The 24,688-nt window shown below is 50.1% G+C and overlaps 1 protein-coding gene and 1 long non-coding RNA gene across 4 annotated transcripts in view; one reads left to right on the forward strand and one right to left on the reverse strand.

Moving 5' to 3' along the window:
* LOC147824285 (uncharacterized) overlaps window positions 1–9,355 on the forward strand; it is a 43,066-nt gene extending 33,711 nt beyond the window's left edge. The window contains exon 2 of the long non-coding RNA XR_015442603.1: window positions 8,886–9,355. This is a non-coding gene — a long non-coding RNA (uncharacterized LOC147824285). The remainder of the gene's footprint in view (window positions 1–8,885) is intronic.
* Window positions 8,159–24,688, reverse strand: part of Slc35f1 (solute carrier family 35 member F1) — a 310,829-nt gene continuing 294,299 nt past the window's right edge. Inside the window, exon 8 of one of the 3 annotated variants that reach the window (XM_004860187.4) lies at window positions 8,159–11,246. In XM_004860187.4, the coding sequence (XP_004860244.1) occupies window positions 11,022–11,246 (225 nt within the window). In that variant the 3' untranslated portion in view covers window positions 8,159–11,021. The other 2 variants (XM_087190200.1, XM_021240624.2) reach the window with 2 other exon arrangements.

Raw genomic sequence — 24,688 nt, forward strand, 5'->3', positions numbered from 1 at the left:
CGGACACCAGTCAGGATCCCTCCGTGTGCGGGGAATCTTAGGGTAAAGGAGAGAACAGGGCATGACTCTAGCCCTAGTCGAACTACATCCAGGGCCGGGAGAAAGACAATAAAGCATGAAATGCACATGTCAGAAAGCGACGGTGCTGTGGGGAGCGTAAAGCAGGGACGCGAATCGGGACGTGGACCTCAAGGTGCAGAGCCGCCTCCTGGCGGGGCAGGAGGGCAGGGCAGGAGAGGAAGCGGGCGGCGTGGAGGAGAAACCGAGCGAGAGCGAGCGGGAGGTGAACGAACGTTCGGGTGGAAGACAGGAGGGCCGGACTGAGCACCTTCCGGAGGTAAATGCTCCCGCTGGCTGGCTCGCCAGCAACACTGCTGCTCTCAGCGGCCATGGCCGGGAGCTTTCTGAGGAAGGCGCTACTCCAAAACTGGCTTTTCTGGGAGTAAAAGTATGTGTGTTGGTATTTGTGTTCACATTGCTACGCAGAACCAAGAGAGGCATCTGCAACCTAAGTTGGGTCTGCTGACCCCGAGCAGAGCAGCCTCTAAGGAAAGGGCCGTTACCGGACAAGCTCAGGGCTTGTGGGTGGAGCCTTCTAAATCTGGCAGCGCTGTTTACCTTCCTGGCCTGGGAGAGAGGCTGGGAAAAACTCCACATCAGTGCCTGAGCACAGCCACGGAGCGGTTGTTGTGGTTCCTCTATTTTGGTCTCGCTGACCTCCGGGCCAGGGAATCCTCCCGATGCCAGTGCTGTGCTGGCTTGGTGAGGGCGCTGCACATAGGGCCTGGGCAGCAGCCCTGGGGTCTGAGGCTCGGGAGACCATCGGTGCCACTCCTGAGCTTTGTAGGCGAGAAACCCACAGCGCAGCCAGGGGGGCAGCAAGGCAGGAAGCAGCCCTTAGCACAGAGCCAGGAGATCTGCCCTCTGTCTCAAACACCTCTCGGAGGTCAGAGCCCCAGTCTTTGGTCTGCAGTGCATTCTAAGCATCTGCCCGCTCTCATGGGTACCTGGGTCCTGTGACTTAAAGCAGGAAGAAAACCCATCCCAGAACAGGGCCAGCAGTGGTACCGTGTCCGGGGCCCTCGCTGTGCTTTCTCTTTGTCTTCCTTGAATCCTCGCAGCTGCTCCAGGGTCACCAGTGCCAGGTGTCCCTCCTCAGCTGCTCAGCTGGTCCTGATGGCTGGGAACAGAGAGGAGGGAGGAGCATGAGAGGGATGCACCCCCAGGCCTCGGCCTGTGGCCCCTCCAGCCAGGCCGCCTGCTAACAGCAGGATAGATCCCCACTGTGCAGCAACCTCCCAAGAGTCCCACCTGGGGGAGCCGGAGACCCTGGGGGAGACCTAGGCTTAGCCCAGGTGCAGAAGGGAAGGCAGAATGGAGGATGAATCCAGGGCTTTCAGCCCACGGGTCCAGGTAGATGATGGTGGGGAGGAGCGGGTTTGGGGAACTCATGGATTCTGTGTTGGACAAGTTTGAGAGGCCCTTGGATGCCCAACTGCAGATGCCAAGCAGATGCAGAGGGGTCTAGGCTGGGCACACCAGACGGTGAGCCATCGGCATGAAGCTGGCATTTAAGGCAAGGAAAGTAACTGAATAGATAGGAGAGGGGAAGTGAGGACCAGCCCGGGAAGCTCCCATGTTCAGCTACAGAAGCAAAGGAGCGTGCAGGAAGGAGTGGCTCAGACTGAGCATCTCACATTCTTTGCTTCAGTACGAAAAAGCTGACCGGGCCAGTCTCCTTCGTTGGTAATCGTCAGTGTCAGGGCCAGCTGATTTCATAAGCGGAGCAACTGGGTTTTCCATAGAAAGAGGTAGAAAGTCAGGTTGGTACGTTTTGTTTGCCCAATCGAACAGGGTAGGCAACCTGTCCTAAGCACAGTGCTGTGCATTCGGGAAGCATGAACGCGACCTTTGGTTTTAGGAATTCCTCTCACTCTGAACCATGGGATGCCGGGCAAAATCGCTGTCTTTATCTTGTGCTTCCCAGAGATGTCTTGGAGTGCTAAGTTGACATCTTCACCAGAGACTGACGGCTATAACAAGATGTTCAAGTGATGAACATGAGGGGAACACATGCTTTTAAAGTATTTTAGACCTAGTTACTGGATCAAGCTACAAAGGGTAGGAGTAGAATATTAGAATTTCCTTCCCTGAAAAAAATCACTATCTAGTGCTTGTAGCTCAGTAGGATGTAGGCTGTAACCAAGTGGCTGAGAGACGTCCTCAAGTTTGTGCCTCGAGGTAGCCGTGGAGCCTGAGGTGAGCCAGGTGGAGGGCAGTCCGGGAGACTGTGGGCTGTGGAAGGTGTCCTGGGTTCTGGATGAAGGCAGAATCTCTTCCCACGCTGAGCTGAGCTGGCCAGCCAGGGTTCCCAGGGCCTGTCACCAGTCAGCTTAGTGTGGGAGCCGAGCTGATTGTGTCAGGAACCTTGTCAGCAGCTGCCCACGCGTTGCATGGGTCCAGCAGAGAACCTGGGTTGGTGCAAGGTGTCAGACTTTACCCAGAAGGCCATTAAGCTGATTTAGGACCAAATGCTATTACCTTCTTTTTCAGATCTTCATCTTTAAAGTTAACTTACTGTTTTGCTCTGCCAAGGATAAGGGACCCAAGTAAAACAAAAGCCCTCAGTTCCTTGTAATCCAAATAGCACGCAATCTGAATTATTTGCTACTGTTACCTCTACATTATTCTGCCTGGCCATAACTTCTCAAGGATGTTTCTTTGGATGAATTAAATAAAAATATTGTGAATTTTTGAAACTTTAGGAGTAAAATTGTAAAAGAAAGAGAAATTACAATAGTTAATGATCCTATTGAAGGAAATAAGGTTCAGGCGGGGGATTTAGCTCAGCGGTTCCGCCGCCTGCTTTGCAAGTGCAAGGTCCAGAGTTCGATCCCCAGTACCAAAACCAAAACAAAAACCCAAAAGGAAATAAGGTTCACATGAGCCAATTCCAATAGAGGTAAAATATTTCATGGTGCCTTGCTAATGCAAGGATCTTTCTTTTCTTTTTTTTTGAGGCAAGGTCTCCCTTTGTAGTTCAGGCTGGCCCTGAACTCACAGTGATCCTCCTGCCTCAGCCTCCTGAGTGCTGGGATTACAGACATGCACCACCACACCTGGCAACAAGAATCTTAAAAAGTTTATACTCAAGGACATTGGGAAAGAAGCAATTTTTAATTTTTTAAAGTCACAATTTGATTTAAAAAGAATTGTCATTTAGGATTCAGAAGGTTTTATTTAATAAATGTATAGTGCAACATTTAAACAGTTAATTCTATTCTGTCTTTTAAAACAAATGTCTATATAGCCCACAAATGGTATCTAATATATGACTTTCTGTGATCAGTAGAGCTTTTTTCTCTTCTTAAATTGCTTCAGAGAAGAAATGATCAAACATAAATCATATTTAAATTCTAAAGCAAAGAAAAATATTTTCCTGAAATGCTCAAGAAGCTGTCATCAAAATGAACTAGGGAGGAATGGGGATTTAGCTCAGTGGGGCCCCGCCTGCCTGGCAAGCACAAGGACCTGAGTTTGATCCCTGGTACCAAAAAAAAAAAAAAAAAGTGAACTAGGGAATTAGGAAGACCAAGCTGAGATGTCAGTAGAAATAAAGGTGGAACACTGCTGTGGATCTGGGCCCACATTTTAGGATGAATAGACAGAAATAACATGAAGATGCCAAAAAAGCAGAGAGATCTTACTACAATCTTATTAGAGATGGGTGGGAATTTAGCATTATAATGGGAAAAGATAGAAAATTGCATTAGTATATAAAAGTCTATTTCTATACATGCCAAGAGTCAATAAAAGGAGATTGCATTGCACATTGAAACAATCCATTCAACCAGTCAGAAGAGAAATGGTAGAAGGGTATTTTCACAGGCAGGTGGTGGCTCCAAGGAGACTCTAGTAGCACACGAAGAGCAACATGGACCCCTCAGGGGAGCAGGGACAGCTTTGGGTTTGAAAATCCCAGCTCTCCAATGGTTGGTGGGCTGGATGGTTTTAATTTCCGCATACCATTAGCTGACAGGGCTCGGGGCAGCAGGGGGCGCTCACAGAGGCTTCAGCAGGTCCAGGCGGACTGCCGAGGCCTAGAGTTTCCTGGAAGGGTTTAATCCAGGAGGATAAAGGTGGGTGAGTTTGGACACACACTTTGTGCTGCTTCTGTCTTTTCTCCCTGGGATTATCGGTCAGGAGTTGCTGGTAACAGGTGTGTTAACAAGGACGACTCATCCAGGCGCCTGCGAAGCTGCTGCACCCTCCTAGGTGCGCGGATCTGGCTGCCCACGTGGGTTTCCAGTGGCCATGGGCCAGGCTTGCACAGAAGATCTGCACTGCCGCGGTCCCTGTGGGCTTTTGCCAGTGGTGACTAAAACTGACTTCGAAAGGCTACGTCCCTCCTTCTGACTAGCCCGACCATCACATGCCTCCCAGCAGCGTACAGCCATGGGACAGATGGCGTGACTGTCACACAGTGGTCTGCACTGTTTCCGCTTGTTCTCACACTCTGTGTTTAAGTTTGTGACTGCAGTAAAAATGGACTTCATTGTCCTTTGAGAGCCTCGATTGTGAAGTGAAAACGGAATGCAAAATGGAGTCTCTGTCTTCAATGACAGACACTAAATTCCCCACATTGAGTTCTCTATCTCTGACAATTCTCCTTTTAATTAAAATGCAGCCTGATAGGCAAAATCTTGGGAACATAAAGCAGTTACGTGACTCACTCAACCATTTGTATGCATGTGTGACCTATTTAGCTTTTAAAATCCTATTTAAGGCCCAAAACTACATTAGAGAATTCAAACAAAAGCTCACAGGGAGTCCCATAATGAGACTGTTTTGATTGTTCCAGCAATTAGCCCATTTCCTCTTTCTCTAGTAATTTCATTTAGAACACTAGTCATTTTAAGAACAAGTGGATTTTTTTATTGCTTCTCGAGTTTGCTGTGAATCTGGCACATAGCCAACCATCTGTGAAACTGCAATTATTACTATTACTTAAAATTTATCCACCTTCTTCAGGGGCTGTGGAACTAATTCTCCTTGCCCACAAAGACAGAGCCATGAAAGCCAGGAAGGAGCCCAACTTTGCGCAAAAATAGGCAGCACCACCCCGAGTTCCATCTCTAGCCCCAAAGCCCTGGAAGTGGTGCTTGTGGACACCGCTGGGGGGATGCCCAGCGAAGGGTGTGTGGGGTTCGCTGCTGTCCCGCACCTGCTGCTTTGGGCCCAGGAACCTCCCCTTCCCCACTGGGAATACACATCCGTGAGTCCAGGCACTTATTTATCATTCAGCATTTCCCCAAGTGTGTGAGTTGTCAGCTTCTGTAATTGACTTCTAAATGATTCCAGCAAAGCTAGCTCCTTCAGGCTCACACTCTTTGCTTGTTCTTTTACATTTTCCTGTCCATTTAGCCATGAATCGAGAATGATGGGGTTGCAGCTCTCGCTGTTGGAACTCCTCTCCCTTCTTCTCCTTTTGGCCGTGGATGACTCCCAGAAGGAGGCCTGAGGGCGAGGTAGGGCTGAGGCAGAGCTGCTCTCCCGGGGGACCCCAGTGTCCGCCATCGTGGGTGGGTAGGTGGCCAGCCTCGCCCGCCGCTCTGCCTTAGATGGGGCCAGCGCTGTGCAGCCAACTTGCTGTGGGAGGGAAGTGCCGGCTTCTCTCTCAGAGCCAGGGTGGCCACGTTTCCGGGTCCGTCTGGGACAGGCCACGTCTGCGGCTGGTGTCCGGCACAACTGCGCTAGTCTCAGTCCACATAGATGCCCTGGCCATGAGTTGTGCGCTCAGCCCACTCGATGCTCTATTGTAGCTCTTGCATCTAATTAGATGAACCTCATATGGGCGCCCTCATTTAATGACCGAGTTCTGTTCCCAAGACTAGGTTGTTAATTGAATTGGTCGCTAATTGTATATACTATGTACGTTACAATATTCAGAACAAAGAAATGGTCAGAGGAAATGCCAACTTGATGATTTTGCTTCTATTTGCATAACTCTTACATGCAGCACTGTAATCATAACAACATAAAACTAGAGTACCATACAGTACAATCAGCAAAACTACAGTACTGTATAAGCAAGGTGTGCTGTACTAAAAAGACAGTGAGGCTCCATAAACAAGATGCACAGAGCTGTACCAAGAAGAAAAGATAGGTTGTAAGTCTGAAGAGTCGTTAAACAAGTAGGTCTTTAAAGAGGACATCTGCACGGTTTAGCCAGTACCAGCAGGTGGGGCAGTGCACGAAGATCCCTTCCAGTTGTGTAAAGGAATAGCAGTCTCTTCCCAGCAGTGACTTAGGGCACTGTGGGGTTGCCCCAGTGCTGACCCTGAGCGTTGATGACAAGCTCGTTTTCCTGCTTTGGCAGAGTTCTGTGTCACCCCCACAGCCCTAATCCCAGAGCGCATTCCCGGAGACCCTCTCCTGCTAGTTGTTAGTTTTCCCTGTTAATCAGGCTGCAGCCAAATGTAGAAGCGACCTGTCTAGCTGCCTGAGGACAATGGCTTGTCCTTTCAGGCGCTGGTAAAGGCCACCTGGAGGAGCAGGGTGTCCAGCGGTACTATAATGTTTTTGAATTAAGTATCTTTGACCACACTGAGAATGAGGGGACGAGACCCTGCCTAGGTAGTCCACCGTAAGCCCTCTGATTGTGTTTGCAGAAAGAAGAAAAAAGAAAAAAAAAAAGAGGAAGGAATAAAGAAAGATCAGTGTACACAGTTAAGAAGGTACACTATAAACTCAAAACTCTTTTTCAAGTCAAAAAAGGACAGTGTTGCTTCACACCCCAAGCCTCAGCCTGAGGACCAAACATTGAAAGTGACTGTTTAGTCCTCTAGACAGTGCATTTAGGTGGGCATTGTGATTTCTTCCTTTCCGAGAAAAGGAGTTTTATGGTAAAAAATTTCCTCAGGAATAGCAGGAGGAAAAGCAGTTTTGCAGTAGAATGTCTTATCCTATGCTTTGTGTTCATGGTTTAAAGGACACAGCGTGAAATCAGATGCACTCGAGGCTTCTGGGCACAGACATGGCCAAGGTCATCACACACTTTAGGGTCTGTTTTCCTGGGAAACATGAAGACAAAATAATAAGTTATAGCCCTCCTGCTGAATTTTAGTTTTTGCTATTTTGCCTCATATTCATAGCTATTGAGGTCATTCAAGTGCTTCCTTGCCTTAGCATATCAAGGGCTTTCAAGTACTTAGGAAACTCAGTTTTCTCTCTTATGAAAATTATAATTCAGTGGGAGGAAAAGATGGAACATGACCTGTACATTTATTGTCCCTGCTAACTAGACCCTAATCATTTGGGATTGCTGGACATTTGGACATAACCTAAGCTGAAGTTCAACTTTAGTTCATTTTTGTTCAAAGAGCTTACAAAGTAAAATTCAACAATCCTTTAGAGAAAGATTTACATTCTTCAGAGAAGTATTTTTCAACAGTGGATCCCAGTTTTTCACACGGTTTGTGTGAAGTACACGTTGTTCTGACCCTTTAGGGGTCGACCCAAGAGCACCTTCCAGAGCACTCAGTATGTGGCCCTTCCCTTTCTCCTGGGAAATTCGTCCTTTTCTTCAGAAGATGCTGTGCATATAACTCAGACACGCAGTCGTGTGGGCCTGTCTCCTTTCAAAGTCTGACCGTGAACATGAATGGTTCGAACATGAGTGTGTGTGGAGCCTGCTTTAGGTGTTCAGGGGTTTCAGGAGCCAGCAGGCGGTGGAGGGCAGATCCTGGGAGTCAGGGCAGAAACATGCGGTGCTGGGGCAGGGGCGTCCCTGCTTTACAAATGCTCTGCTCAGGAGAATGCATAGTGCTCACAGAGCTTGCTTCTTCATGAGAAACTGGGTCCCCAGGGTGCATTTACTTTGTCCTGCATGTGTTCTAAAGGCAGGCTTCGTGCTGCGTAGGAGTACCCAGATAAATAATTAATTTTGCAAATGAAAAATGTGTCTAATTTGGCTTTTTGGAGCTACAGTTCGGAGATTGGCTGTACCCTTCCTAATTTGGAAATATTTTCTTGCTGGTTTGCATCTTGACCTGTGCCTGGCTATCTGCTGCAGTTGCTATTTCTAGGATCCCAAGAGAGCTGCTTCCTTGGTTGTCATAGTGCAGACAAACACTCAAGAAATCCAAGAACTCAGTGCTTTCATAAAGCATTTATTTTTATTTGAAAACATTATACAGGCATTACATTGCCACAGCCAGTTCAGAGGGGAGCATGCAAATATCAAAAACGGACAGTTTGATCAACTTATTGGTGTAATTTTTTTTTTTTTTGGTTCATATTTTTCCATTTGCAGTGTCAGGATTAGTGTGCTTTGTTATGTAGCTTAACAATAGAATCCTACCCATGGGGTAAAATCTGTACTGGTAGCTAGCTGGGACTCCTAAGTGGTTACAAATAAAAAGTAAACCAAAACAAACAATACTACACGCTTGTCAGAGGTTAATAGCACAAGTTAGCAATACCTAAACTAAACATCGAAACAGCTTCGTGGGACACGGTGGTGCGAACCGTTCCCTTGGTTGGTCTCCTGGGCGTGAGTGTGGAGTCTGGAGCCAGGGAAGGTGGGACCAGGTGCGGACCTCATCAGGGAAGTGAGCACCACCACTTACCTGGGGTGGGTGGGCTTCAGGAGAGCCTGATCAAGTTGTATACAGATCGAGAAAGCCTTATCTTGTTGAGGAGAGTGCGGTGGTGACTGAAAAGCTGAAATTTGTGCTGGTTCCTACTGAGGTTATGGAATCTCAGAAACTAAAACTGCTAGAGTTAATATTGCCCTATAACCATTTCCCTCCCCACTCCCAAAGGATTGATGTTTTTACACAGAAAAAAGAATTTGTCCTTTGCTACTATTTTTCCCCTTACAGTGTGTCTGGAACTCCTGATCATGGACAACTCAGTACATTTCCAGCCTTTCTGGAGACAAACCAGCATGGCGAGGCAGCCTGGGGACGTGAAGGACTGATTGCCAGGACGCTGGATGACAGAGGCGCACGGAGAATGCACCCTGAACTTCACACTCTGTTTCCATACAGTAGTCAATCAAAACGCCCTAGAGAATAGCTCAGATGGCAGCCTTTGGCCATTGGTCAATCGTAAACCTTTGGAAATTGGAATTGAAAGAAAATTCCCAGTCCACTGAGTGGATTTAGAAATTGCTCCGGCCACTTGCTTCTCATAAGACTTTACTAAGTGTCTACAAATTAGCATCATAAAAATGAATCAAAAAGACAAAAACATTTGGCTTAAAATAAATACTAAAAATGAAATAAATCAAGCAAATTATGCAAACCAAAGGAATGTAAACACAAAAATAAAACCACAATCTTTAAAGGTCTTCAGAGCTGAATGGAGAAAAAAATTCAGAGAAAGGTATTTAACTGGTTCTAAGGCAGCAGAGAGCAAGGCTGTCTTGATTTGAGAGAGCGTCAGTCAGGTTGAGCCCGCAGCAGATGGAGCCTGTTTCTAAGGGGGTGGATGTGATTGTGGGATCTGCATGTCAGAGAAGATGGTTTCTCTCCCATCTCGTGAGGCAGGACCACCCGCCTTTGTGGGAGACCTGCAGAAAGGCCACGGGAGGGCTGGGAACAGTGAGGGCTGCTTGGCCACACGTCCTTGCCGGGCTCAGGCCCCACGCCCCCATCTGCTCTCTACAGACCCATCGGTGTTTTGCACTGTGCGTTGATCTGCATTGCCCAAGGGTGCACAAACACTGTGCAAGCCCTGGAACGCCCACCACCGGAGACCCTTTGGGGTGGCTTTCCAGTCAGCAGAGCCTAAAAGCACTTCACACACTGACACAGAGTCTGTGCTGAATGACAGAGGCCAGTGGGTCTTGGTTTCCTGTGTTTGAGTAAAGGGGCTGTTTAAGGGCACTAGGTTGGGCTAGTGACACTTGCTGCAAGGCTTATCGGGACCCTGTGGTGCTCTGCACCCTGAGGATGTTGTGTCAGTATGTCCTGCTGTTAGAAGGATGTCAAATGTGACCACCTTGCCAGACTTTTTCAATGGCGACAGGGTTGGTTCCACATCGGCACTGTGGCTTCGGGAAGTGGTGTAACCAAGGTGACTCCAAAAGAAGGATAATTTCCAGGCTGATACGTTTCAAAAAAGGTATTATATAATTAAGAGGGTAGCGGAGCATGGGTTTTTCTCTTTGCCTTGATTAATTTCCATATTAGACTAGAAAATCTAGGAAATAGAAGGAAAATAAAAAATAATTTTTGAAGAGAGGATTTAGGAAGGGGCAGAAAAAGTTTGAAAGGAAAACTAGCCCCTCAACACAAATGTTTCTCTTTTGGGTTTCCCCTGAGCCACAGAAATGGAACAGTCCTTATCCTGCTATCACGGGGACTCGATTAGCCAAATTATGGGGCCCAACAGAAAGGCAACGGCCTAGGTCATCAGAGACTGAAATACAAAGAGGCTAAAATGTTTGCTTTAAATCTATTCCCAGAATAGAGAGTTATGTGGTCAGTTGCCCCTTCCCACAAGGGTCACAGCACAAAATACTAACTGAGCCAGCAGGTGCTCCAGCAGGGTCAGAGACGCCACGGGCCATTGGGCCCAGGAAAGGGAACTCTCCGGGGAGCAGGTGCCCTGCATCGCTCTGTGTCTGTGCAGAAAGAAAGCATGATCCTTACAAAGGGACTCGCCATAGAAAAGGGGGGCTACGTGGGCCACATGGGGGTCTGGCAGTGGTTCCCACCAGGAGTGCAGAAGGCCCTCCTGAGAGTCGGCACAACAGCAGCCACACAGATCGTGGCAGCCAGGACACTGATCGGGGGTGGAACACTGTACAGCAACTGGTGCAGGGCGACAGGGTGCACCCTGGCTGAGCACCGTGTGGGGCAGGCGCACGGAGCCTGGAGCCAGCGGTCCTCAGCATGCGCCTTTCCAAGCTGCCCGGGGTTGCTGCCTTGCAGGCCACCTGTGTGAGCTGCACCTGGTAAATACCTTTCTCTATGTACAACACGGAGATGCCGGCGGCCACGGGCCATGGCCTAGGCCACGCGCACATGGGGCTCCTCTTCGGTCTCCTGGCCCAGGCTGGTGTAGGTGACTGAGGGCTCCACCTGAGCTGTGGCAGGCAAGTCCACGACAGGTCCCGCAGGGTTGCGGAACTGCTTGTACACTCGAGGGTCTTGGGCTATGTAGGTGGAGGTGGAGGAGTAGAGCACCAGCCCGATGAGGATGGTGAAGAAGGACAGCAGATAGAGTCCTGAAAACTGAAGGACACCAGGGAGTGGTTAGCAGGAGAGCAGAAACCTGGCTGGGGCAGGAGGCAGGGGAGTGGCTCCCTCCCTGAGCAGGTGACTGCCCAGGGGATCCATTGCCTGCCCTGGGGAGGTCTTACTGTTTCCTTACCTTTTCCTAGACCCTGAGGCTAACACAAGGAATGCTTACCAAAGGTCCCTACAGTACCAAGCTGATATGCTCCGGTAGCTCATCAAGCACAGATTAAAATACATCAGGTTAAAGGCAAAAGTCTCCAACACCACTCAGCAAAGAGCTGATTGTTTGTGGCCTCGTTAAACCTGGAAGAAATATAGATATTGCACTTCAGGTTGTAAAGAAGCCATAAACAACAACGTCCTCACTGACTGCACACTCTTCTTTCTCCTTACTCCATGTAGAGGTTATGTGTCTTCCCAGGAGTAACTGTTATTAACTCCAGTGACTGCCTTTGTGGGATCTGATTATCCTTGAAGAAAGAAAGAAATAGCATGGTTTGCTGTTCCTGCTCCTTCCGTAACAGAGCAGACCAAACAAAGCTGTCTATAAGCAAGCTTCAGCCTAAGCTTCGGGACTGATATTCATAGCATTTCTCTGTGTGTGGGGGTGGGCATTAGTTTATATAAGTCTCCAGAATGTACAGATTTAAAGAAAAAACATCACAACACAAGTTTAAATATTGCATGGTTTCTCTTAGATGAGAAAGTCAAACCACAAATAAAGAGCAAACTAGAAGAGAGATACTAGGGAGTGGGGATAGGTCTTTCTCAAAAGGGAAGAGGACGAAGAGACAGGGAGAAAAAAGAGGATGCAGGCGAGCTGTGCACAGGTGCCACTCTCCACAAGGGGTGTGTGCTCGCTGTGTCCTGTAAGCGGGAACCAAGAACCCTGCTGAGAGAACTTTGGGACCCTGCGCAGCGACACTGGGAGGACTTGCGGGCAGCTTCGGGTAGCTGCAGGTGGAGCAAGGCGACAGGGCAGGTGCGGCCATTCCCTTGTTTCAGTCATTCATTCACCCTCCACACTGAGTGAAGAGCTTCTTGCAACGCCTTCTCCGCCTCGCCCACTGAACCATGCACTGGGGGGAGGGAAGGGGGATACGGCCAGTCCCCGCCCCAAGGAGCCAGCAGCCTCCACGGAGAAACAGGCACAGACGAGCAAAGCCCACGGTGCTTGCAGTGTGCAGGTCTCCTGCGAGTCACTAGCTGTCATTGCAGTGCCGAGCGGTCTGCATCCGTGGAAAAAGCATCAATTCTATTTTCCTATTTTGTTTTTTATGTTCATACTCTGTATGAACCAACAACTGGTAAAAAACAAATTCATAACAAGAACAGGAAAGTGATTCAGAGATTTATAAAGTAAGTGATAAGACTGTAACCAAAAGCTAAAGCAACGCTATTACTGGTGGTTCCGTGGCAGGAAAAGCAGTCTTAAAAATGGCACCTAGGGAAGGTGCCTGTGGCTAGGCATCCCCGCTGCAGTGTTTTCTGTTTCACTCTCTCCCTCTTTTTTCTTTCTAAGGTGATATTCTTCTAGGACACCCCTCGCTCTGTCCTGTGATTCCTTATAGTGCACACTCCAGCCATCTGGTAACACTTCCTCAGGTGGATTTATGGGCCGGACTCCACTAGCAACAGCTTCACTTATTAACTTGAAATAATTAATTCTGTGCCTTATTCTTTGATTTGTGAATTTGTAAAATAAAATGATAGGGAATGAAGACCACTAGCCCCATACCCTTGTATATGGTCTCAGAAAACCTACCTAACCCTATGCTTGCTTCCTGAAATTCTACTTTCAAGAGCTTCACCCTTTTGCTCAAGCTTCAGTACATGAAATGGTGTGTTCCAAACATTACAGTCACCTTGGCTATTTTGTGAATTATTTTCCCTCTTGAAATGACATTCAGGCTTCTGTTTCAAAGGAGCAGCCTTGTGTGGTCTCCGCTGTGAGCTACCAGAGGGAGATTAAAAATGGGGCTTTGCAGTTACCACTGCACTCTACCCACAGGTGGGTTCAAATCCCAGCTCCTCTTCTTTCCTGGTGTGATCCTGGAGAAGCCCCCCAAGCTCCGGTCTGAGCTTCTGAGTCAGGCAAGCGCACTGCCAGGTGGGGTCAGGGAGGGAGATGGACAGATCCTATGGCACCCAGGCCTGCTCGCCTCCTGTGGGTGGACCCTGCCCTCACGCTGCCCACAGGGCCACCCTCTTGTGGACTGAGTGAGAAATCCACTATCAAGTGTTTTTGAGGGATGTTGCTTTAGAAAGACAGTGCATAATGCACACCTTCTTTTTGATATGTTTCTGTGTAACTCGAGGGATCCATTTTTGGAACACCTATAACAATGTAACGCAATGGAATGTTTTCATATTCTTCAATTTTTCTAGGTAATATATATGAATTTCATGCAAAAATTTGAAAAATTTTAATTTTTGGCAAAAATGGGTTAATGCAAATAGGATCCACTCTAAAATTCCTCACGAGACAGACAGTATGGAATGCTATATGACGGAGGCATCTTGAAAGATGCCCAGGAGGTTTTGTTAACAGGCGGCACAGAAAGTTTTGAGAGCAGGGCACAAGCACTAGGATTAATTAGGATACATACTGGAAAATTCAAATGGTGACAGAATGGTTTATTTTTGAAAAGCAAGGAAAGTTTCAATTCCTTACTCTTTTTAGCTTCATAGAAAAACACTAAGCAAGAGAAGGAAACAGCCTCCCACCCCAGTTCTGGCTGCTGCTCTCATCTGGCAGGGCTCTCATTTCAGAACCAGTCAGACAGCTCTGGGCAGTGTGAGTTGCTTAACTTGCTGACTGCAAAGAAACACACTGCCATCCCTGAGCCAGGGCCACGGGACTGGGGACTGTCTCGGGACACCGGGTGGGGACAGTCGGGTGAGGCTCCTGTCTCCGGAGGGGTGAGGACGGCGTGCATCCCGCTCCCTCCAGAGCCTGCCCCCAGAACTGGAAGGACACTCCCTGTACGAACACCACCGCCCCGTGACACTGCTCGTGGCTGTCTTTTCCATCTCCAGCAGTCGCTGTGGGGGGGATCGGCACAAGCCCCCTTATGTGAACGTGATGAGAACCCTGAGTAGCTCTCAGCCCTGTGCCTGGGACACAGCCATCGTGCAGACCGGGCCGGCAGGGGAGGCCGGCGAGGGCCCTCAGAAACCCTAACTGGCAACCAGGGGTCGAAGCTGCCTGTCCGACAGCGGGCCCAGCAGTGGGACTGCTCTTCAGCTAGTCTGGGTCTGGTACATCATTAAGAACAGAAAGTTTTCAGTTTATTTTTGGTGTGAAACATCTGAGTTGAATTTTAATAAACTAATGACTTTAATGGCCTTAAAGCTGTCTCTGTAGAAAAAAAGCATAGTTTGGAAGTCACTTCAAGGTACATTTACAAAAATACCTCCGGCAGTGTGTGAGGAGCTGGGCGACTTTTTGAGGGCAGCTTTCCTTTTCTCACTTGACTAAAAGACAGCGTGTCAGAGTTGGGATACAGAAGCCTGGGGGCTCCTGCACTGCAGCCTCGGCCCCAGCTATGGCGCTACCAGCGGTGGCGGAGCGAGGAGGCGCAGCCTGCGGAAGGGAGGCCACGGCTCCTGCCTCTCTCTGTCTCCTCCTCCTCTCCCCTCTCCCTCGCCCTCACCCTGTCTCCCTCCGGCACCAGCACCCAGCACCGTGCAGAGCCCTTGTCCTCCGCCGGCCCCACTGTCACGATGCACAGCCTCCCGCAGGCCAGACGCTCAGCTCCATGGAACCAGGCCTGGAACCGTGAGGCAGGCATTTTCTCAGGTGTTCCGTCCCAGCAACCGAGAGCTGACAACGGAGGAGAGCGGAGAACAGGGCAGTGCTCAGGGGGGACTGCGGAGGGAGGACGCCGGTTTGCACCCCGGTGTGGTGGGCGCGGCTCCTCCGCCCTCCCTGGGAGGAGACCCCCGGCATAGCTGCAGTGTGACACTCCTGACGCGGCCTGGCAATGTCTGCCGAATGCCTCTGCCTGTACACATTAAGGACGAGAACCAACTGCTGACCCACCGGGTCACGGGAACTTAAAAGGCTCTTAGCTTTGTAAAGCGATGCACGGTCCTTTATATTAAAAACAGACCCAGTGGAGAGAAGAAACTGTTATTCCTGAGAGGCAGAAGAAGGCCTGGAAGGGGCGGGGCTCCTGGAGTTGCACAGAGAGAAGGAGAGAGCAGATCGCACTTGGAGAGCCAGCGCTGGGGACACCAGAGCTGGAAGGAGGAAGAAAACCAGATCAAGTGAGCGGGAAAAAGTGGTAAAGGGAAGTTTTCAACAGCCGGGAGAAAAGGGGACTGCAGAGTTCGATAAACAAAAACAATGTGTCTAAGCTGTGTTCCGTATGCTCCCCCTCATTCTGTATTTTATGTAGGCGTATGTGTGTATGCATATGTGTGCATGCATGTGTGTGTAAATATGTGTGTGTGTGTTTTGTGGTGCTGGGAGTTGAACCCAGGGCCTCGCACTCAGTTACACCCTCAGCCTTTATTTTGAGGCAGGGTCTTGCTGCATCCCCAGACTGCCTCTGTCTGTCTTTCTGTCTGTCTGTCTCTCTCCACAGACACCTCCCTGTGCCCTGCTCTGGCATCTTCTGAACCAAGGCCTCACTTGGATGTTGCAGTATTTCAGACAGGCTGTGGCCACAACAGTGCTTTCCTTTCCAGCCATCGTTCAGTTTATTCTTTTCAAAAGATACCAATATTATCAAAGCTTCCCTTATTGTTAACTGTTTGGCAGAAATTGTCTCTGAGCGCAGAGCCCAGAAACGCAGCAACCTAACAGATGTTTCAGCTATCAGTGGTGTGCAGAGAACAGATGGCACTTGGCCACCGGCCATCCCCAAGGTCATGCAGCAGGCGGCTAAGGAGGCTCCAGAGCTGCTGGGAAGGGTTTCCATACAGGGAATCCAACCTCAAAACTCCAGCAGGCGATTGTGCTGTGAGATATTAGATGGTGAATCATGCTTGTGAGAATGTCCTGAATGTTGTTTGCAGTGTAAAACAAGGCTTCCCTTTCCCCTTCCATGAGCTATAAAATGAACATATGAAGATAAGCGGTGTATCTCACAGTGACATGCAGATCAAGGCAGAATAAGCCCCACTGTGTCTGAGATGAAGCAGACCGCCCGGTCTGAAGTCTGGGTCACGGAGTGGCGGAAACACACACCAGTGCCTAAGAAAGTCAAAGGCCACTCAAGCAGAGTCACCTATTAAATGCTGCTATGTAGCTAGCAGGAGTCCCTAGCCTGGCTGGCGAGTTGCCACTCTGCATGCACGGTCTCGGCAAATCTTGGAAGAGGCACAGCAAGGTGCAGCAGGTCCCACGCGGGAGGGAGGATGCAGCTCACAGAGACCGTGCGTCCTGAGTGGCAGGGACACAGCTCGGCCTCCACAGCATTTGCTGGGCTCCAGCATGGAGGCTGTGGGTCTGCGCTCAGCACTCCTCAGCCTGGTTAGGATCCTTGTCGCCAGCTGCTGGGGCTCCGCTGACTGCTGCCGGGGCTGAGGAGCCAGACAGAGCTGCCCCACAGCAAGAGCAGCTCAGACACGTGGCCCGGGCCTCTGGCGTTGGGCTCTCCACTAAACTAACAAGGGCATTTTTATTGTTATTATTAAGTGCATTAAAATACAAAGGCTTGACTTTGAACTGGACTGAGCTGGAAATAAATCGCCTGGAGAGACACAGGCTTTTTCAAATGCTTTCCAGCCCCTCCTTTATTATCCTACTATTACCTCTCCCTCTCCTTTTTGCCTCATTCCCCCGCTCCCTCTCTCTTTCTCTCTCTGTCTCTCCCTCTCCCTCTGTCTCTTTCTCTCTGTCTCTCTCCCCCTCTCTCCCTCTCCGTCTCTTTCTCTGTCTCTCTCCCTCTCTCTCTCCCCCTCTCCTCTCTCTTTCTCTCTGTCTCTCTCTCCCTCCCTCCCTCCCTCCCTCCTTCCTACCCTGTCTTTTTCTTTCTCTCTTTGTTTTTGTTAAGAAAAAGGTCTTAACATTTCTGGTTAAACATTGCAATATTTTTGAGGTCCTACCATGAAAACCCTAAAGGTAGGTGTGGCCCACATCAGTGACAACACAGAAAATGCTGTCTTTGGAGACCCAGACTTCTGACCCCACCACTGCTCTGCGCTGCCCATTCTTCCCCAGGGAGTCTACACCCCAAATCCATGCTAATCCAACCCAGGCAGCAGGGAGCAAGCGGTTTCCCTACCTGTGTCAGAAAGCCAAAGCGTTGTGGAGATTTAATGCTTGGATGACAACCCGTTTCCTGAGCATCAAGGTGGCAGCTCACCAGGTGCCCGCTGCTGTGCGCCCCATGGCCACGTCCCGAGCACATCCCAGTGTGGTTTACGAGGCCTGAAGAGCCCTCTGTGTGGCCGTGGAACTTGCACAGCCAGTCACGTGGAAGCCCATGCAGGCCCTGCTAGAGGCAGCACCCCCTTCCCTGGTGATTTCACACACAATACAGCCACAGAGCTCCGGGTGGACTTGGCCATTATCTCCGGTGTGACAGACCCTCACTCGGCTGGATGAATCGATAGAACCCATGTTCATGCAGATTTCCGGGAAAAAGTAAAAAAGGCTGTAAGAGCCAAGCCGAGGGGCTCGCTCTGTGGGTGCTTATCGCAGACAGGCTCAGCCGCAGCCAGGTGCTCCCCGCCTCGCTGCATCCCCATCACCGCACGGTCAGGAAGACTGAGCTGTGGCCGCCACTCCCGGGGACTCCAGAGCCACAGACACCACTGCCAGGCACAGGAGAAAGGCATACAGGTGGGAGCTGTGCAGGAAACAATGCAGAGCTGGGGATGTCGCAGCTCAGCACAACCCAGAGCCACCGGCCTGGCCCCGGCGGGGTGGACAGGGAGGGCCCACGCACACTTTGCTGCCAACCCCCAGCAAGCTCTGGTTCCTCCCCAGGAGACAGGCAAGCCACAGCACAGGAAGTTAGGTCGTCACCTGCAGCTGTGGATCCTGCTCCTTCCAAGGTACCTGCAAAGACAGGAGCGCCCTGCTGGCTGGGCGGCCTGCCCTGTTACAGACACCCAGTGCTCTGGGTCCAGGAGGTCCCTTGGCATGGCCGGCCCTGGGCTAAGGTGGGCGCGGCACTGCCATGGCCCAGGCCAGCAGCATGAGCGCTCGAGCCTTCAGCTGTGCGGTGTGAGTCAGCTCCTGAGGACAAGGGCCACGAAGCCCGGGACACTGGCAGCCACGGAAGCTGGGAGGGGACAGGGTCAGACCCACGCCTGGAGATGCCGATGGGCCCAGCTCTGTGGGCCTTAGCTTGGCCAGGATCTCGAGGGCTGGGCACTGGGCTCTGGCACAGGACGGTGTTCTGCTAATATAGGACATGGAGGGTGGGACCCATTCCGGTGGCCACGTGAAGCAAACAAGTGCCCCACTGGGCTCTGCATCTGTTCAGGAGTCCTGAGTGAGTGAGCAGAGACCCAGGCCACCCACATGCGCCCCATCCTACTCTGGTGAGAGCAACAGACATAACCCGAGTCTCCAGAGTCTCAGGAAGGAGACCGAGAAGGCAGCGCGCTGGAGAGATTAAGCTGTAGCTCAGGCTGGGAAACTGCTGTGACGCAAACAGGCGGCAGGATGATGCAGGGAGAGGGCAGAACACGGCGCACCCAGCAGAGAGTGCATCCAGCTGGGGTTTGAGAAGGTGCCCTGGCTGGTGGAGTTGTGGAGAGGGGGCAGCAGAAGCAGACTGAGACCACTGGGTCTAAGTGGGAGCTGGCAGTTCAGACCAAGATGGCAGCGGCAGGGGTGCCAGCCAGAGCGCGTGTATATCCCGGGCCCATGAACAGATGAGTGGATAAATACAACACACCCACACCAAGGAACACGGTGGACCAGTATGCAGCCCTGCGAAGGAACGGAGTTCTGAGACATCGCAACATGAGCAAACCTGAAGAAAGTGTGCCAGGAGGTAACCAGACACGCAGGGACCCGTGCTGTGTGATCTCACTCAGGTGAAACATCTGCAAAGGCAGCCGGAGCCAGCGGGCAGACGAAAGGAGGGCAGTAGTGCTCAGTGGTTGGCGGTCTTGTTTAGGGCGATGGCAAAGTGTGGCGACAGCAGTGAAGGTTTGCAACACTGAGTGTAATTATACCATGGACTGTACTCTTATCACCGCTAAAATACCAATTTTGTTACATGCATTTACTTAAGTTTAAAAAAATCAATGGAAGGCCCAAAACCACTGAAAAGCAGACTCCACATGAATATATTGCAAGGTGTGGGAGTTGCAGAGGTCCCCACTCAGTGACTGAGTCGTGTTTCAGTGGCCGGGCGTCGGTGAGCTGGCAGCTGAGGAGCCGCGTGCAGAGCTACGGCGTGTGCGTTGTGCAGAGGCCAGAGGGGCAGCCGCCCTCACCTTCGTGTCTCGGGAGCAACAGCGGACGTCTGCACAATCGTGGAGCAGGGAGGTCGCTACCCAGGGCTGCCTGCCTACCCTGTAAAGGGACTGAAACAGGACAACGCCATGGGCCGCGGGATTAGACGTGAAGCCCTTCTGGAGGTGAGCAGCAGTTTTCTGGGAGGTGAAGGCGGGGCACAGGAGAGGGCTGAGCCTGGCGCCTGCTCCTCAGGGAGCCCAGCAACGCGCCCTCTGGCTCTCGGATGCTGACACCTTGCTCCTGAGGCGCTGGTCTGGGCCGGGTAGAACCTGCCCACCTGTCCTCCCTGCGGTGCTCCCGCTACTCCACGCCCAGAGGACGGAGACACATTCCGAGAAGAGAACCCTGCTCAGGCGGCACTCGGGTGACACAGCCAAGACAGGTCCGAGGGAAGCCCTATCGGGCGTGAGTTTGCCTGGTAGCCCGCCTGAGTTTCGGCCGGCGTGTCCTTTTACTTTTGCTTCCAGCCCTTTCTCTTTGTTTGGCCCAAGTTTGCTCTGCAGAGCTGGCCTCTCCTGTACCCATTTACCCCACACTTTTCAAGTAAAGGTTTGGCAGTGTTTTTGGTTTGTCTCGTCCAATTCTGTGTTCGGGGTGGGAAGGACCCGGAATATGGCCGTCCGACTGCTAGCCGTTTCTGAAGGGTCTGCCCTAGAAGAAGGTCAGCTCTTTTCCTGTGCTTGCCGAGGACTGCTACAGGGCTACTCTTTTGGGTTCAATAACATCACCGGGTTCTAAAGAACAGAAATATAGAACCACTTCCCCAAGGCACAGAGCCAGAGCTTGCGAGAGCTTTCTGTCATCCCATCTTCTAACTCAGAGTCGGAGATTTGCTTCCCCAGATGGGGGCTTCAGGTCCAGCCAGCACTGGGGTGGAGAGGCTGTGGAGACAGAGCGGAGGGGAGGGCCCGGCTGTTTCCCGAGGGCATGAAGCAGACAATCAGGGTCGGTGAGTCAGGACTGCACCCCAACGCCTCGCTCTGCTGGCTAAGCAGCACCTGTGAGGAAAGAGCCCACCCTGCCCAGAATGCAGATATTTATAACCCGACCAGAAGGGCGCTGAAAGACAGCGTGATGAAGTGAAGAATAAACCCTAACTGCTGGTTTCAGTAAAACCAGATGAGCTCTTGAGGCCACCAGTGTAATCCCAGCCCCCCACCTCTGTCTCTCTCTTGTTCCTGTTCTGCTTGCTCCAGCCATTGGAATCCTGCTCCCCAAAGCAGCGAACTCATTCACAATGTTTCTTCCACTTTTTTTGTTTTAGTTGTTTTGGAGGTGGGGACAGGGTCTGGACTTGAACTCACCCTGTAACTGTGGCTGGCCTGGAACTCACAATGCTCTCCTGCCTCAGCCTCCGAGTGCTCAGTCACAGGTGTGTGCATCACACCCACCCACCCCGCTTCTCTATACCGAGCAGGAGGCTCACAGGCTGCTCCTCTGGTCCTGGCGCCACTACTGGCTCCGAGCCTGGGGCTGGGCCTGGCTGCCCCAGACTCACTTGGGAGCCAAGAAGGTCAGGTGCCTGGGCCATCCCACCAGTGAGGGCAGACGCAGTGGTCGCTATTTTAAAGCCTCTTCAGGTGTTTTGAATCTATTCAGGACATCGAGGTAGCCAACACAGTGCTGCTAAGAACACTCACGAAAGAGGACTCCAGAGCTGCTGCAGAAAGCAGAAAGAATGATGGAATAATTGTGTTCAAAATAAGGGAGAAGATTTTTGAAAGGGGTTAATGGCAATGTGTCTGTCATTGCAATAAAATTTTTGAAAATTAAACATTAGTTGTATTTTTTATCACACTATGTATCAATAAAAGTTATTTAAAAGTCAGGGCTCTGAGGTGGCCCATCTGGCTGCGGTCGGAAACGGGCTGCCGAGACCACATAGCTCCCAGCTGGCTCCTCTGTGGCCCCAATGCCAAGCTCAGAGCCAGGCACCAGGGGACTGAGAAGAAACCCCACACTTCCGGACAGGGGCTCTTTGATTACAAATTCAAGGCAGTCGGGAAGAGCCTTTTAGAAACTGCTTAAGGCAAGAGCACTTTTAACTTTTACAGTTAAACAAGTATTTAGCTTATTTCTTTGCTTATATTAAAGCAAAGGACTACTGCTCACAAAACAATTAGATGATAATACAAGGCGTGTTTAAGAACTAAACCGTGTGGTGCGGGGGAAAGGCAATGATCCAGAAGGAAGGGAAGTGGAGGGCTCTCCCGCCCTGACGCTGGCTCCAGTAGTGACAGGGCTTTGCAGAAGGTTCTCAAATTATTCACTTCACACAGAATTCTCCAGCTACGCACTTACTTTAAATAGGATTCTCAAATTATTTTTTAAAAAACTTTTGTTTCCAATTATAAATGGAAAACCCCAATTATATAAATTTATTTAAATTTCTGTTAAAAAGCATTGAAACACTGGATTTGAGCAAAGATTTAGTACAAGTTAATTCTCCAAATTCCATTAGCCAGAAAAGAGATAAAGGTTGTTAAATCAACAGTTCTCGATATTCAGCAGCACGTGGAGACACTTTTTGTCATCATTACTGGGGAGATGCCACAGTCCTCTAACGAGGGGGACAGCCCTCTATGGGGTTGTCGGGTCTGAAGTGGTTAGGGTGTCATGGTTGAGAGCCCTAGTGTAAGGTGTAACTATCCTCTCGTAGAAGAGTGGTTCTCAATTGTGACTGTATATTAGGGTATGCAGTGAATTACCTGAAAAGCTTTTAAAAGCCTCACTCCCAATTAGGATCAGGCGGATGTGGTCGTGCACACCTGTGACCCCAGCACGCGGGAGGCTGAGGGAAGAGGGTGCCACCAGTGTGAGGCCAGGCTGGGCTACACTGTGAGTCCAAGGCCGGCCGAACTACAGAGCAGCATTCTACCTCAACAAAAGTTAGGATCAGACTTTCTAGAATAGGATCTGTGGACAGCTGTGTTTTATATTCTTTATTCTTTCCAAGTGATTGTAATGTATCCCCAGGTGTGAGAACCATTCATTTAGAATCACATCATAGAACATGGAAATGAATACACGTTAAATTTAAATAAAGCATGTGACAAAAGTATGTACAGAGAAATAACGTTTTAATTAGTATACGTGAACTATAAAGTACACACGCAGTAGAGTGCGTGCCAGGGTATAAGAGCTCTACCTGCATTTCCTGGCTCTCACAGTGTATATGTACTTCCGTGGAGTGAAAGTCAATAAATCATGCTGGGTGCTACTGAACAGTTTCTCATGAAATAAAGCATGCCAATGACACACCACCCGGTCACTGTGCCATTGGCATTTATTTTAGAGAACAAAACAAGTCTGTACGGGTTTCTAGCAGACAGCTTCACAGGTGGATTGGTCAATAAGCTGGTACATCCACACCATGGAGTACTGCTCAGCAACAAAAAGATGAACTGCAGCCTGTTTGACTCTTCCAAGAATTCTGCTGTGTGCCCAAAGTCGGTCCCAGAAGCTAACACACTGTATAATTGCATTTATATAACATTCTTAAAATGACAAATTTATGGAAATGGAGAACAAATCAGTGGTTTCAAAGAGAAGGAAGTAGGCGTGGCTACTAAAAAGGAGCACGAGCAGTTCTTCTGGCGATGGAAGTGTTTAGGGTGTGGACTCCATCAATGTTACATCCTAATTTTGTGCTATACTTTTGCAAGATGTTACCACTTGCTAAAGGGCGAGTGAGATCCCTGTATGGTTTCTTAGACCTGCATGTGAATCTTCGATTACCTTTAAAGTTTAATTTTTAAAAAGTTTAATTTTTCAAAAAGACAGTAGCAGCCAATTTAACAAGAAAAAGATACCTGCTGTGCTAGAACAATTCCTACCTTAAGGAAATCCATCTAGTAGCAAAATATATGCATATAATAAAAAGCACTGGTTTAAGAAGCAAATATGTCTATCACACCTCCAAACTGGTGAACACAAGAATTTAATTTTCCCCTCCGATGGGTAAAGGGGTCACTGTGGTTTTTCTCTGCAGCAAAGTAATATATGCTAAGTAGGGTAACAGGCAAATGAGGGGACAGGTGGGCTGTGGAGAATTCCAGTCACCTACCCATCAGCCTTCTCAGTTCCCGATCTCGTGTGGCTGTGGAGCCCTGGTCCACCCCAAAGTCAACGGAAGAGTGGGACATGGCAGACTGTTCACATGCCCCTGACCCCCAAGACCCGGTGGTTTCCAAACCCACAGATTAGGGGAGCCTGTTTAAAGGGGCAGAGTCCCCAGGTGCTGACTCTGGGGCTCTGGGCGTGGCCAGTCTGGGAACGCTGCCCTAGGGGATGCTGAGTGTGGACTGGGTCTGGACTCCCAAGAAGTGACCCCAGTCCTCAGTGAGAACAGTGGATGCTAGTCTTCTTTCCTACAGGGAGATTAAAGGCATTTTTCCAGTTCAGGAGCTTAGAGAGCCAGTTACAGGTTGACTGCTAGGAACTGAACGCATGCTGAGGAATGGGTGGAGGTGGATGCCTAACTAGGGAGAAAGGAAGTGCAGGCCACTCTGCCGCAGGGTGAGGCGATGCTGAGGGGTCCCCAGGCCTGGAGAACGAGTGGGCTTTTGAGGGAAGCTGGTCCCCCAGAACTGGTCAGGAGCAGCCTGCGAGGAACACGCCTCACTTCTGTCCCCACGAGACCCCGGTGAGCTCAGAACATGCAGAGGATACCACACCGGCAAATAGGTCCCAAGCAGTACGCAGTATCCAGGCCTCATAGTTTCTGTCAGCTGTCATCTTTGCCACTACACTGGGCACAGTCTCCGAATAAAATAGAAGCTCGTGACGGAGAAGGGGAGACAGTGGTGGAAGAAAGGGTATGGAGTTTCAGTTATAAGTTGAGTGTTTCTGAGACATAATGTCTAAAGTTAAGGAAGATGTATACTCAAAATGTGCCAAGATTTACTTAACTATTCTCACTATACACACACACACACAGAAAGAGAGAGAGACAGAGAGGGAGAGAGAGGGAGAGAGAGACAGAGAGAGGAAGAGACAGAGAGAG

Source organism: Heterocephalus glaber, unplaced genomic scaffold (assembly GCF_053883595.1).
Source record: "Heterocephalus glaber isolate CG9 unplaced genomic scaffold, H.glaber_assembly_v1.0 deba00001550, whole genome shotgun sequence".
Classification (NCBI taxonomy): domain Eukaryota; kingdom Metazoa; phylum Chordata; class Mammalia; order Rodentia; family Bathyergidae; genus Heterocephalus; species Heterocephalus glaber.